Source organism: Diospyros lotus, chromosome 4 (genome assembly GCF_014633365.1).
Source record: "Diospyros lotus cultivar Yz01 chromosome 4, ASM1463336v1, whole genome shotgun sequence".
Taxonomy (NCBI): Eukaryota; Viridiplantae; Streptophyta; class Magnoliopsida; order Ericales; family Ebenaceae; genus Diospyros; species Diospyros lotus.
In genome coordinates, this window is record NC_068341.1 from 7,307,659 (window position 1) to 7,321,145 (window position 13,487).

General features: G+C 36.5%; 2 protein-coding genes and 1 long non-coding RNA gene across 3 annotated transcripts in view; all 3 read right to left on the reverse strand.

Annotated features, from left to right (window-relative positions):
• LOC127798911 (signal peptide peptidase-like 2) overlaps positions 1 to 2,737 on the reverse strand; it is a 62,199-nt gene extending 59,462 nt beyond the window's left edge. Inside the window, exon 1 of the mRNA XM_052332554.1 lies at positions 2,395 to 2,737. Coding sequence (XP_052188514.1) covers positions 2,395 to 2,550 — 156 coding nt within the window. The 5' untranslated portion in view covers positions 2,551 to 2,737. The remainder of the gene's footprint in view (positions 1 to 2,394) is intronic.
• Positions 2,738 to 3,858: 1,121 nt separating this feature from the next.
• LOC127800686 (15-cis-zeta-carotene isomerase, chloroplastic) lies at positions 3,859 to 8,431 on the reverse strand (the record flags this gene model as incomplete). Its single annotated transcript, XM_052335443.1, has 4 exons — positions 3,859 to 4,412; positions 5,567 to 5,776; positions 5,946 to 6,092; positions 8,063 to 8,431. Coding segments are annotated over 4 exons (1,062 nt in total), but the record flags the coding sequence as incomplete, so codon positions are not given.
• A 3,298-nt stretch (positions 8,432 to 11,729) lies between these two features.
• On the reverse strand, positions 11,730 to 12,946 carry LOC127800631 (uncharacterized). Its single transcript, XR_008022833.1, has 3 exons — positions 12,828 to 12,946; positions 12,640 to 12,742; positions 11,730 to 12,512 (listed from the first exon to the last, which is right to left on the reverse strand). It is a non-coding gene; the product is annotated as an uncharacterized LOC127800631 (long non-coding RNA).
• Positions 12,947 to 13,487: the final 541 nt, after the last annotated feature.

Consider the following 13,487-nt stretch of genomic DNA (forward strand, 5'->3'; position numbering starts at 1 on the left):
TTTCAATACTCCCTGTAAAGGTCATTCTCCTACCATCCTTTTCAAATGTAATTTCCATTGTATTGAAGTCAAAGCTAATAGGGTTCACACCCTTCATCCAGTCCACTCCTAGGACCATATCATAGCCCCCTAACTTTAGCAATCTCAAGTTAGCTTCAAATGGCTCCCCATGCATCTCCCAACAAAACCCTTCACACACAAATCGGCACATCACCTTGTTGTCGTTTGCTACCGTTACTCCCAGGGGGTGAGTCCCTGTCAATTCACACGTTAACCTCTTGGTCATTCCCTCATCGAGGAAGCTATGAGTGCTTCCACTATCTATTAAGACCATTAGTGGATGATCCTTGGATTTCCCTTCCACTCATATGATTTTGCTGTTAGCAAGTCCTCGAAGGGCATGGAGGGATATCTCTATGCTTTCTTCCCCCTCTTCACTACCTTAAGGAAGTGTTCCTTCCTCTTGTTCCTCCATCTCTTCATCTCCTTCTATGAGTAGGAGTTTCCTTCTACACTGGTGTCTAGGGGTGTACCAATCCCCGCAACGGAAGCAAAGCCCTGCTCTCCTCCTTTATTCCACAAACCTTCCGCTATTTAGGGGCACGAGGGTTAAGGAAGTGTTCCCACATTCAAGGCCCTCATCTGCCCCTTTTGTTTCCTCATCAATGCCTCTACCGTCAACTCTTGCAGCCTTGCACACTCCACGGCTTGCTTAACTATTCTAAGCTGCTGCATTTTGACAGTGGGCCTCAATTCTTCGCCTAACCCACTCACAAAACTGGATACGAAATATCCCTCAGTCAGGTGGGGGTATAGAATGAGCATGAGGGACTTAAGCTCCTCAAATTTCAATTGGCATGCCTGCACCGTTCCTGTCGGAGCTAGTTGAACTCGTCAACCACATCCAGCATATTCAGGTCCCTAAACCTCTTGTAGAGGTCCCCCACAAATTCCGCCCATCGGCAACCTTCACTAGTCCCGATCCCTAAAACAATGCATCCCCTGCATCATTCAAGTAAGTAGCTGCAAGAGTTACACGTTGCTGCTCTAGCACCCCATAAAAACTTAACATCCTTTCGCACCTATGCACCCACCACCTAGGTTCGTCCCATAGAACATTGGTATTTCCAATTTAGGAGTTGGAAATCCATGCGGATGGGGAGCAACCTAATTACCCTACCACCTCTCTACGTGATTCCCCTCTACAATTGTCGGATCACTCCCAAATTCAAAGGCTCCTTTGGCGCGGGAAGCCAGAATATGACCAGGTAAGATGGGAACCGATCTCTCTCGAGAAGGGAAATCTAGTGAGAGTCTCACCTGATTCTGACTCATGACCCATGCGGATAAACATCTGCATCTGATCGTGCAATTGGTTATGTTGCTCCCAATTTTCATCCCTCCATTGCTCCATGGCGCCTTTAATCCTTCTTTCCACCACTGCCTCCATGGACGATTCCAGACCACCCATCCATATTTGCATGTCGGGCACTGCAGCGGTGACTTGCTGCAATTGAGCTTCCATTTGCTTCATACATGTGCCGTCGGCCATGGTGAATTCCAGTGAGATCACAGCCCGAGATTTGCTCTGATACCATAATGCAATATTCTAATTCTGAGAGGCAATAATTCCCCTCAATCAGAGAAGAATTGAGAGATATTTAGGAAGAACAAGAAAGAACTGAAGGGAGAGAGAAATGAAAGAGAGAGAGAGAGAGAGAGAATTGGCGGGAGAGAGAGAGTGAATGTATTGATAATTCTCTAGATGTCATGGGAGGGTGGCATTAGAGCTATATATACTACTCCCGCTCACCCTTAGGTGCCAAAGGCCACTTGCCCAATTTACAAATGTTTGAATTCAACTTGCCTAACTACCTAACCAACATTCCCGCTTATTCTAACAATCAGCTAATTACAACTGAGCCCCCTTATTTCAATCATTCCCGTGACACTAAGCAATTTTAATGTGGTGAGAGAAAATAAATGCACAAGTTTGGGCGGGCATGAAGATGGATTTAAAGTCTAATTACCACCTCTGGAAATAAAAGCCTTAACCAAAGCACCAGTTGTCAAAAAAATACAATAAAATAAAACAAGATGTCACAATCTTACAGAATTGGTAGGGAAACTATTTCACTATTCTATCTATTATCCTTAGAACCTCCATTATCCTTGTGTTCATAAGGTTTCCAATGTGCTAGTTTCCCACAAATGCAGGCACACACACAGATTAGACAGTCTGACAAAATCAGGGAAGCGAGATTCATCTTTATCCGAATTCGTGCACACAAACATGAAAATAGAAACGGATTCGCAAGAAAACCCAAACCAGGAAACCTTAAGGAACAACCATTCCAAAACAAAGAGAGCACGCAATTCGCGGTTGAGATGTACCAATCTGAGTGTATTGTTGCAAGAGGGAGATTTGGGGGAGGAACCATCATGCGAAATATCATCGGCAGACGCAGTTGGCGATAGGAGAATGGCGAAAATCACCGCGATTGTAAGACGCCGGAGCGGAAGGAAGCGGTGAGAGTATTGCGTTGCCATCGCCGATCTTCTTCTTGGCCCGCACGAACTGACCCTGCCCCAATTTACCTCAGGAACAATACACGCATAGAGAGATTTAGAGAGAAGCTTGGACCGTTGGGAGGGAGGAAGATGACGAAACCTGGGATGAGATTTCTCGGCGAACAGAAATTGCCAAAATTTGCGTCGGTCAGTCAAAACAAGGGTCCTCTCCCTCTACCTTTTTATTTCAGCCAAATTCCACCGACTACCGATCAACTTCAACTTTAATACGCTAATTACCCCCCCAATTTCCTTCAAATTACTAACCGTACCGTTTATTGTTAAAAAATTGCTCCTTTTTTGCTTGTTATTTTGATCTGAAAAATGATTATAATATTCTTATAAATAATATAATTATTACCATATCTCTTTCATTTGAATGAAAAATAAAAAACATTAACTTTTATTTTTTAAGTTTTTTGGGTACTCTTTGGTACAATTATTTAAATAAAATAAAAAAAAATCATATTCCCCAACATCTTTAATTTTTTTAAATAAAAAAATTAAAGATAATTGAGAAATAATCGACGATAAATAAAACATTAATTATATATATAACTGTTAAAACTTATAAGATATTTTTTTAAACTCATAAAATATACATCAAAATTTGCTTATTAAAACATCAGTTAATTTTTATTTATTTATTTATTTTTAAATATTATAAAATATAATAATAATTAAATTTTAAAAAAGTTGATCTCTCATAAAATATACATCAAAATTTGCTTATTGAAACATCGGTTAATTTTTTTATTTATTTATTTTTAAATATTATAAAATATAATAATAATTTTAGAAATTTAAAGAGAGTTGATATCCCCTTTTCAAACTTGATAATGCCCTTTTCTAATTTGATATCCTAATATCATTTTTAAGACATTGCTAATGCCCTTTGTTAAAGAGAGATTTTGTAATTTTGTAATGAAATGAATAGAAATTAATAAAATAAACTATAAAATATTTCTTCTAGATTTGGAAGGGAAAAGGATAGAAAACATTTAAAATTATTTCTCCTTTAATGAGAGAGTAATAAAAGGATATTACATAATAAACATTTATTAAAACACAGTGTAATTAAATTTAGGCAAAATTGAATTTATAAAAAAAATTATTACGGTTAATGTTTTTTCTAATTAAAGATTAATATTGTTAAAACACAAATTTATTTTCCATCCACTATCATTCTATTTATTCTTCCCTAATTCAAGGAGACAAGGAGAAAGGGTTTGCATGGAAATGGACGGTACCATCCCATAGTTCCATCCATTCTATTACTCATTTCCATCACATCCACTACCAAAAGCACTACCATTTATAATAACTTTTACTCTCCATGACTTTCATCAAGCAATCTTCGCAATATTATACAGAATTACAAACAATGTCATTGGAATCAGCTCTGCTGAAATGACATCAAATTAATCCTATAAGCAAGCACATTTAATCATACAAATCAAGATTGCTCCTTTGGGATGAAGGGGACACTATTCACACTAACCTACCTACCAATGAAGCCTAAAACTAGCGGCCTGCATAAGTGGATGAGCAAAGTATGCACCTAGGGTCAGCGCAGTGATTGATAAATATGGCAATCTAATGAACTCTTTGTAGTAATCATTCGGCAACTTCTGACGACCGTCAAGGATAGCTGCAAATGGAACAACACTTGTTCGGCTCTTAACAGACTCGAAAGCCTTGCCATATCGGGTAGCCAGCCTCCTGTCTCCATTCCAAACCCCAAATAGATGGTGACCGATCAGGCCAATTGAGGCTGCCACTGCAACAGAGTTCCCAATCCAAACTGTGTGCGCCAAGCACCACATCACCTGCCCGACCATCTGTAGACAAAAAAACCAATCCACTATGTAGAGAGATGACTATTGAACTTGATTGAGGTTTGGTTTTATAGATCCCATAATGCTTCCTGTAACAACTGAATTTATTTATTTTTCCCGTGATTTATTGAACTTGATTGAGGTTGGTGACACATTTGAAGAGAACAGGGCAGAGAAGAGAACAGAGATTTAAATTGTACCTCCCTGCCTTTAGTCAATTTAGCTCTTTAGCTGTTTAAAATAATAAAATTTACGGCTCTAGTTGCCGCTGTTATTATTCACGTATTTGGTTCAATGACTTAATTTCAACTCAATCTACACCCAGTGTAAGGTGACTATTTCAGCCAAGAGAACAAAAATAACGAGAAAATCAATATATTAAGTGAAACATAGAATGAGAACTGGATCAGGCAAAATGGGGATTCTACAATCCCATAAGATATTCTGCCACCAAAGTAGTCCCAATCTTCAAGGAATTTGCTAAAAGATCTAGATTACATTAGCAGATTCCTCCAGGAAATTGGTCAGAATAAACAAAAGCTTCGACATTATAGTTTCAAGCACAATTCAATCAAAATGAAAGATTTTACTTCCACCAGCATATACAAAAAGTGGCAAGGATTACCATTGATCAAGCTGTCCAACTTAACTTCATTACTTTTTTTTTTTTTTTTTTTTTTTGGGGGGGGGGGGGGGGGGGGGGGGGGGGGCGCGCTTTGCTTTAACCTCAGAAACTATATATCAGAATTATAGCCGAGATAAGAGATGAGAAGGATTTTGAAAAAAAGAAAAGAAACATAAGAGAAAACTACCAACAAAACAAGAAAATTAATATCAAGAATCATATTATTTCTATATCTTTCATCCAATAAAAAAAAAGAACACAGAGAAAATAACTTCCATTTATCATTCAGATTGTATAGCCAAAAGATATTTGCCGACAAAAAAATTAATGCAACAGAACCAAATGAGTCGAGTATAGTTTATTAAAGATTCCCATAACCAACAGCACCAGCAGTTGGAGGAGGATAAAATCCCAAGTTATCAATGTTATCCAAGATAAAACTGATGTATAAAATCTCATGTTCCTTAAATGCTCAAATATAACTACTCAGGTAACAACACATCTATTAGAGTAGAGATGGATTGTTGTATACCTGTGGGTGTCGGGTTATTCTCATGATACCAGTTTCCCAAAGATGCATTTTAGGCTTCTCAACTGCTGCTACCTCTAATAAATTAAAGGTTGAAGGATAGAGGAAGAAGAAGGAAATGAAAGAAGATAGCCAAACCAGTTGATGAATCCCAGGAACACTTTGCAGCTGCCACAATTGCAGTCCATCATACCTGTGGTTAATGAAGTATACCTGAATTACAAGGAAGAAAAACTTCAGTCATGTTTGGTTTCAAATTAAAATAAAAAAAAAGGCAGGTTTATTGAGGCCACAAATCAATGAAAGTACAAAATCTTGAAGAATAAAATGTAAAACACAAAAACAGGATATTCCTGCCCATAATAGAGGGTTGAGAACTCACAACAGTACTAACAGCCAATGGAAGAGATACCCCTGCAAATAAAACACGATATGCTCGTTCTCCAACGAGTTTCTCACCTGCATCTCTGAAGCTTGCCAAGCCACTATGTACAATGGCAAAAATGAATGTTAGAGAAAGCATCACAACCTGCACAAAAATGTTTACAGGCTCAGCTTTCAGCATCAAAACCCCACAACAATACAGGGATGGAATACCAAACAACCCCCTCCAGTAAAACATACAAAAAGTTTAAAGAGAAACCCAGCTGCCCTATCCTCATATGTCACAATACAGCATGGGGAATTAATAGGCCCTTATGAATATATAAATAGAGTAGAAGTGGTTTCCATTGTGAATATTCATCATAAGCATCAGAGGTAACACTATCAAAAATTTCATTTCATAGTTCAGTACAGAATCACAAAAAAAGAACCAGATTCCAGATCACATTATCATAAATGAATAAGAACTATGATACCAGTCAGGAGACCAGTATATCAGTAACCTCCACAAGGTGCCAAACAAGCATGTAAGATTCAATTCAGTTCAATTTACAACAATTGTTCATAGCAAAATGCTTATGAAGACATCTCTATAGGAAACTTAGCCTGGGGCAGTATCTAGTAGAAAGCTAGGTTAAAGGCAGCAGGATCTAAAATGATGAGTAGATATTGCAAAACTGTTGCTTGATTTCTTTTTCTTTTTTTTCCAGTAACTAACTGTTGTGGGTCAAAGCCCCTAGTGTGGAGGAATAATACCCCTACCAACCTTCAAGTTTGACCTCCAAACTCTAAAAGCCTGAGTGGGAAATTCCACAGGCTTCTAGTGGCAATGTTCTCAAACTGTTTTAAAACCTTCTCAGCAGGCTTATCAATTGCTTCTTATTGGTTCCTCTCAACCCCCCCCCCCCCCCCCCCCTCCCAAAAAAAAAAAAGAAAAACAGCCCCTCTTCTGCACTTCATTGAAGTGTGAGTGGATGACAAATGACATGTGATATGATGGGCCCACCACCCGATGCATGGGCAGGAATGATGAGCCCTGATGCGCCACTCCCATCAGTAATCCTCTACATGTTACTGACCCATTGAGCTTCACATACGAAGGCATAGGCAAAAGTAAAGCCCTAACCCACTCTCATAATAACTAATTATCTCAACAGAGTCTTGGCATGCAGGATACATAACCAGAAATCCAGGACGGTGAGCAAAGTATGGCATTACGGGCAGGGGCCATGACGGATAAAACGAGTATAAAAGGGCATAAACTTGATTTTTCCAGAGGTTTACCGTGTGTATTTTTCTCTCCTTCCCCAACAATTATATGCTCCCCAATTTTCTTAAGGTTCCCTCTAGCCTGAAATCCATCATAACTTAACCATCAAAGAGTCTATCCCGGAGGGCCCCGGGGCAGTTTTCTGCTGTGGTGTCTTGAAGGAGCACCTTAGCAAGTCACACAGCTGAGCTTGAGGTGTCTCCACACAGGCCCAGGCTATTGATTTCTTGAGGGTGTTCGCAAGGGTGCCATCAATGAGGAATTGCATTGTCGACGCATCATCATCTAACAAAACTAGCATACAGCTACCCATAAAAATACCCAGAAACCAAATTTATATATGGAAAAAAGTTAATTAGCTTATAATTTGGCCTAACCTTCCTTTTGATCAGCCAGAAGGAGAATATAACCATACCATTGGATGAAGGGAGAACACCGGTTGGTGTTTTTCCACTTGAAGCTGTGCCACAGTTTTTTGTGGCAGTTTTATCCTTAAATGATACAGATATGCAATAGACATGACGGCAAACTCTTCGTATACCAAAATATGAATGTGTACGGTTTTATTACCATTCTCCTTAGCCTCTTCTCCTTCTCTATATCTTAAAAAGAAGGGTACGATGATGACAACATTATTGCAATTCGAATAATTGGAAAGCTATATATATATATATATATATATCAAGGTTGAGATTAATAGATGAACAAAAGTGCGTGTCCTCGCCTTTAAATACGTAGAGACGCGTAGATGATAGATAAGGTTGAGATTAATAGATGAGATTATCGACTGGCAGCTTAATCAATCATCATCAACCAGGAGACAGCAATTGGAGAGTAGAACTAACCTCGTGGCTCTGAGAAATACTGGAAACAGAATCAATGAAGGGCTTGCCAAAGCCAGTGGAGTTATCAATCCAGGCCGCGTCAAGTATACAGAGCACAACCCCCAAGATTCCAGTGAAGTAAATCCAAGACGAAATCTTCTGCTTGGCGAGATCGAATTCCGCAGAATCCTCCCCGACAAGAAGGCGAACGTTCAGCTCATCCTCCTCCTCGCCCGGACTCCTGTCCGTTTCTCCGATCTCGAAGTGCCTGTCTTCCGGCGGCAGGTTGCGAGGCGATACGACAATGGAAATTGAGAGATGGCGTGAATATTCCTCTTCTCCTCCTTCGGGAAAAACAATGGAGCATTGAATTTGTAAGCTGATTTGTTTTTAGTGTTGGAATTGGTGAGGGAGCGAGAGAAGGAAGAGAAAGGGTTTGTAGGGAGATGAGACGTTGCCATGTCTCTGTGTGAGAGAGAGGGAGAGAGTATCAATCAACTTATAGCTAAAGGCTCAAGTTGTATTGTTTCGAACGGAATCGAAAAGGATTGATTCCTCTGGGGCGTGGGTGGGCTGGTATGGTTTGGTTGTCAACTTGCCATTTGCTCCGTAGAAAGTGGTATTTTTCCAGCTTAGTGAATATAGATATAATTTCAGTTTTCCCCTTAAAGTTTGATCCCACCACACATAACCCCTCTTATAATAGTACATAAATTTGCCACCACGCAAATAGATACGTAGCACCGCTTAGTTTTAATTATTTTTATTTTTTACAATTAACAAAGAGTTAGGTTGGTGTCGGGAGTTATTTTTGTGTAAAATTAGTCTCCCTTAGTGTTTAAAAATAATAATCTCCTTTTAACCTTTGTGGCATTTATGAAAATAAATTTCATGAAAGTTAAACTAGTTTCACATTTTATTATTCTTGGTATCTCTAATAGCTTTTTAAATAATTCTTAATAAATTATTAATGATAATATTATTAATCAACTTATATTTAAATTTTACTAAAATATGGTGGAAGATCACTTTAACCTCGTTTTCCACATAAACAAGTTAAAAAGGCATGAAATCATTGGATAACCAAGAAAAATTAGTCAAATGACCGAAATTAAATGATTGAAATTAAGAAATAATTAAGTGACCTTACTTGATGATCTATCTCGAGGTTTTCGAAATACCTTATCAAGAATACACACGTTACTTAACCACTATTATTTGACAAACTCTTATAGGCCACTCAGACCCAAGAGTCTCTCTCCATTTACTTGAGAAACTTTTTCAAGAGACTACAAATTCTAAGAGACCTGATTTCCAAGCACTATTCAAGCAAAATTATGAAGAATATAGTCAATCATACCTCCAATATCCCTACATACAAATTCAAAATAGAGCTCAAAATGTCTATTAAAGATTGTGATTTTTCTTAATCTTATCCCCCTATAAATGGAATAATTCTACTATAACAAATGTAAACTAATAAGCTTGCTCAAACTACCACTTTACTTGTTCTCTGCAGTCTATACATTCATTCGAAAATTAATTTAAACATCCAAAGACCTGTGCAGGATAGTCACTGGTACTCCTAACTGATTTCTTCTTCACAAATCACTCACTCCTTGTAGGTCGCTCACAAATTTTGATCAAAATTCGAGATAGAGTCTTTTGTCTAAATAAATTTATTATTATATTTAACCAATAAATATATAATGTATTACTCTTTATGTTAAATAAGAAGTGATACAACAGCCAATAAAAACACCATCACATGGGTTGGAAGAACGTGTGAATCACGTATAAAATGTGCATTCAGTAGTGTTTTCCAAAACGGTAGAGCATTACAATCTAATATAAAAATAATTCCATTTAATTTTGTAAAACCTTTAGGGTATACGTATAATGTAAATCTAACATCATTAAGTAATTTAATACAATTTTAAAACAGTGTGAGTAGTTATTGTAATTTAAAAAAAATGAGTACTTTTTTTTTAATATATTTTTACCAAAATGTCTGCTTATTCTATTCCACAAGTGAATAGATTATGACAAGTAATATAGTGATAAGTAGAATGTCATACCCACAAGAATTGACTAATAATTTTTATTTTAACCACACTTAACTTTAACAAGACACGCAATTAGATGTTATAAATTGTTGGTTTTATAATAATGATAACTAAATCACTAATTGAAAAAATGCAAAAATAACTACTTTGATTTTGAAACTCATAAGTCAAATGCACTAGGGTTCATGAATCTACCAACGCTCTTGATATGGTTTAATCTTACAGTACTCGAGTTTGCTAATTCTTCCATTGAGTTGAAAATCGATGATCCTATAACAACCAAAAGACTCTCTTGATAGTCAATCGATTCTATGCATATATATGAGATTAATGATCTCTAATCAATATATGAATATATAAACATGTACTTATCCTTAGTGTTATCTCCATATGATTTCACAAAACATAATGATATCTTTACCTGTTATCGAACATTATGTTATTTATTACCATGGCTTAATTCGTATTGAATATTTCGAAAGCAATATGAATCACAAATACGTTTTAATGATAATCAAGCATCAAACGGAATAAGAGTATAATAAATAATCAACCCAAAAGACAATAATACAGCAAAATCAAATACTTTGAATTAAACTGACAATGAATGAGATTTCATCATTTAGCCTAGTTACAAAACACCTAACCCAACATGGTTTCAATCATGAAAGAACAATAAAAACGGAAATCATGATCTCGAATAGAAGAGGGAATAGAAAAATACAACCAAATAGTTGAGTTATTTAAAGTCTCATATTTTCTTCTTCAACTTTTCTTCTTCTTTGTCCAAAAACGTCCACAACTCCTATAAGAATCTGTCTTTATATAGTATTTTTTAAGTTTTTAGAGTCATGCACCTTGAAAGAGTTCATTCCCATTTGATTTGGAAGGAAGCAAGTTCGAAACAGCCTTTTCGTGAAGCTTTGAACCCCATCACAATTGTTCACGTATTCTTTCCCGCAAGTGAACGAATCGTAACAAGTAATATAATGATGAATAGAGTATCGTTCCCACGAGGATTAGCTTTCAATCCCTACTTTAACCACTATTAACTTTAATAAGCCACACACAATTAAAAGAATATTTAATGAAAGTTCTATATTAACTAAAACCAACTCACTAAATGGAAAACACAAAATAATTCTTTAGGTTTTAAATGTAGAAATCTAATGCACTAGGGTTTATGAATCCACCGTAATTCTTTAATTGGTTTACTCTTTCAGTGATCGGATTTTATAATTCTTGCTTGGAGCTGAAAATCAATGATCCTAAGTTAATCAAAAGCCTCTCTCGATGGTCGATTGAATCTATGCTTACATATGAGATTAATTATCTCTAATTAATCTGCAAATATACAAACATGCATTTATCCACAATAATCATCAAAATAGGATTTCACAAGGCATAACGGTATCTCTACCTATTATTGAATCTTACGTCATTTATTATCAAGTGCTAATCTATATTGAATCTCTCGAAAGCAATATAAGTCACAAACACGTTCTAATGGCGGTCAAGCATCAAAACGGAATTAGGGCATAACAAACGATCGACCCTGAAAGACAAGAATATAATAAAACCTAAATACTTTTAATTAAACCATCATTGAACTAGGTTTCATCAATCACCCTAGCAACAAAGTACTTAGCCTAACATAGTTTCAACTAATGAAAGAATAATAAAAACAAAGTTCATGATGTTGGAGAGAAGAAAGAACAGAAAAATACAACCAAAATCGAAGATCTTCAAGACAATCTCCTTCCTCCTCCTTGACTTCCGTCTTCTCCTCTTCCAAAAAGCTCTTTAGTCTCTCAATAATCCTTCTTTTTACAATGCTTTTTAAGTCTTCAAAGTCGTGCCCCTTGAGAGAGCACATCTCCACTTGATTTGAAAGGAAACGGGCTCAAAACGGCCTTTTTACGAAGCTTAGAGCCTTACCGCGGTCTTACCACGGAATGCTTTTCGCGGTAAGGTTGTGAGCCACAAAATGAAAATCTTGTCACGGGCTTACCACAGAATGCTTTCTGCGACAAGGTCGTGAGCCACAGAATAAAAATCTTATCACGGGCTTACCACAGAATGCTTTACGCGGTAAGGTCGTGAGCCACAGAATACTTCTTCAACCACAGCTTTATCACGGAATGCTTTCCGCGATAAGGCCGTGAGCCACAGAAAACAATTATTACCACGACCCTACCACGCAATACTTTGCGTGACAGCATCGTGAGCCGTTTCTCTTTGATTTCCAACACTTCACCAATGACGTCATTCTTTCAGCGCTTTGCGACATCATCATCCTCGACCCCGAATAGACCTTTGACCTTGCTTTTACTGCCATTTTAGCTCCAAAAATGCGACATCATCATCACTTTGTGCTCCAATTGTCTTCAACACATGCTCCACATCTACATAACCATATATTGAACCAAATCAAGTAGAAATCATGCTCATTGAATGTATAAATACTAAGTTTATAGACCAAAATAAGTGTATAAAAGACACTTATCAGCAATCCTACTGCGATACGCTTACCACGACAGAACCACGAGCTTCAGCAAAGATGTCCAATTGCGGTCTTACTGAATACATTCCGAGTTAGGATCGTGAGCTCCAACAACTTCCTTCCACAGCGGTCCTACGGCAAAATGTATTTTGTTTTAAGACTGTGAGCTACAACAACTTGACCTCTCAACTCTTCAACTTTTATATTTTCATCTCACCTCTTTGTGACTTCCTCAACATCGATCCCAAATAAATGTCTATCCATGCCTTCCATGTTAGGTTCAACTCCAATCATGCACCAAAATAATCATTTTCGTTTCAAATATTTTCAAATGAGTTTATCACCTACATAACTACATATAGAACCAAGTTAAATAGAAATCATGTCCATTAAATAAATAAATGCTAAGTTTATAGGCCAAAATAAGTGTATAAAAGATACTTATCACACATATCGAAGGTATCAAATGCAATTTACTTATAAGATTCGATTAAAATTCATACAAATAATGGTAGTTGCCCTTGCTTCATGGTGACAGTGAGTACGAGTTTACCTATTTTATCCGATTACTTTGTTTTGCTTCTTTCTTCTTAATTAAGTAATGAAAATATGTCATATTAAATTATAAATGTATAAAATTAAACTTAAATCTAGATGTTTAATATCATTAGACAATTTATCTAACTTATGTCTATCAATAAACTAAATGCAAACTTGAATCCTATCTATTTAATTGAGTTTAGTATTAAACATAGATGTAATTATTAAAATAATCTAAATTTGAATTCAATTACAGATCTAGATACAGATGATACATTAAATAATTTTTATATTTAATATTACTTGAGTAAGAAACAAAATTTAATTAAAAAATCGA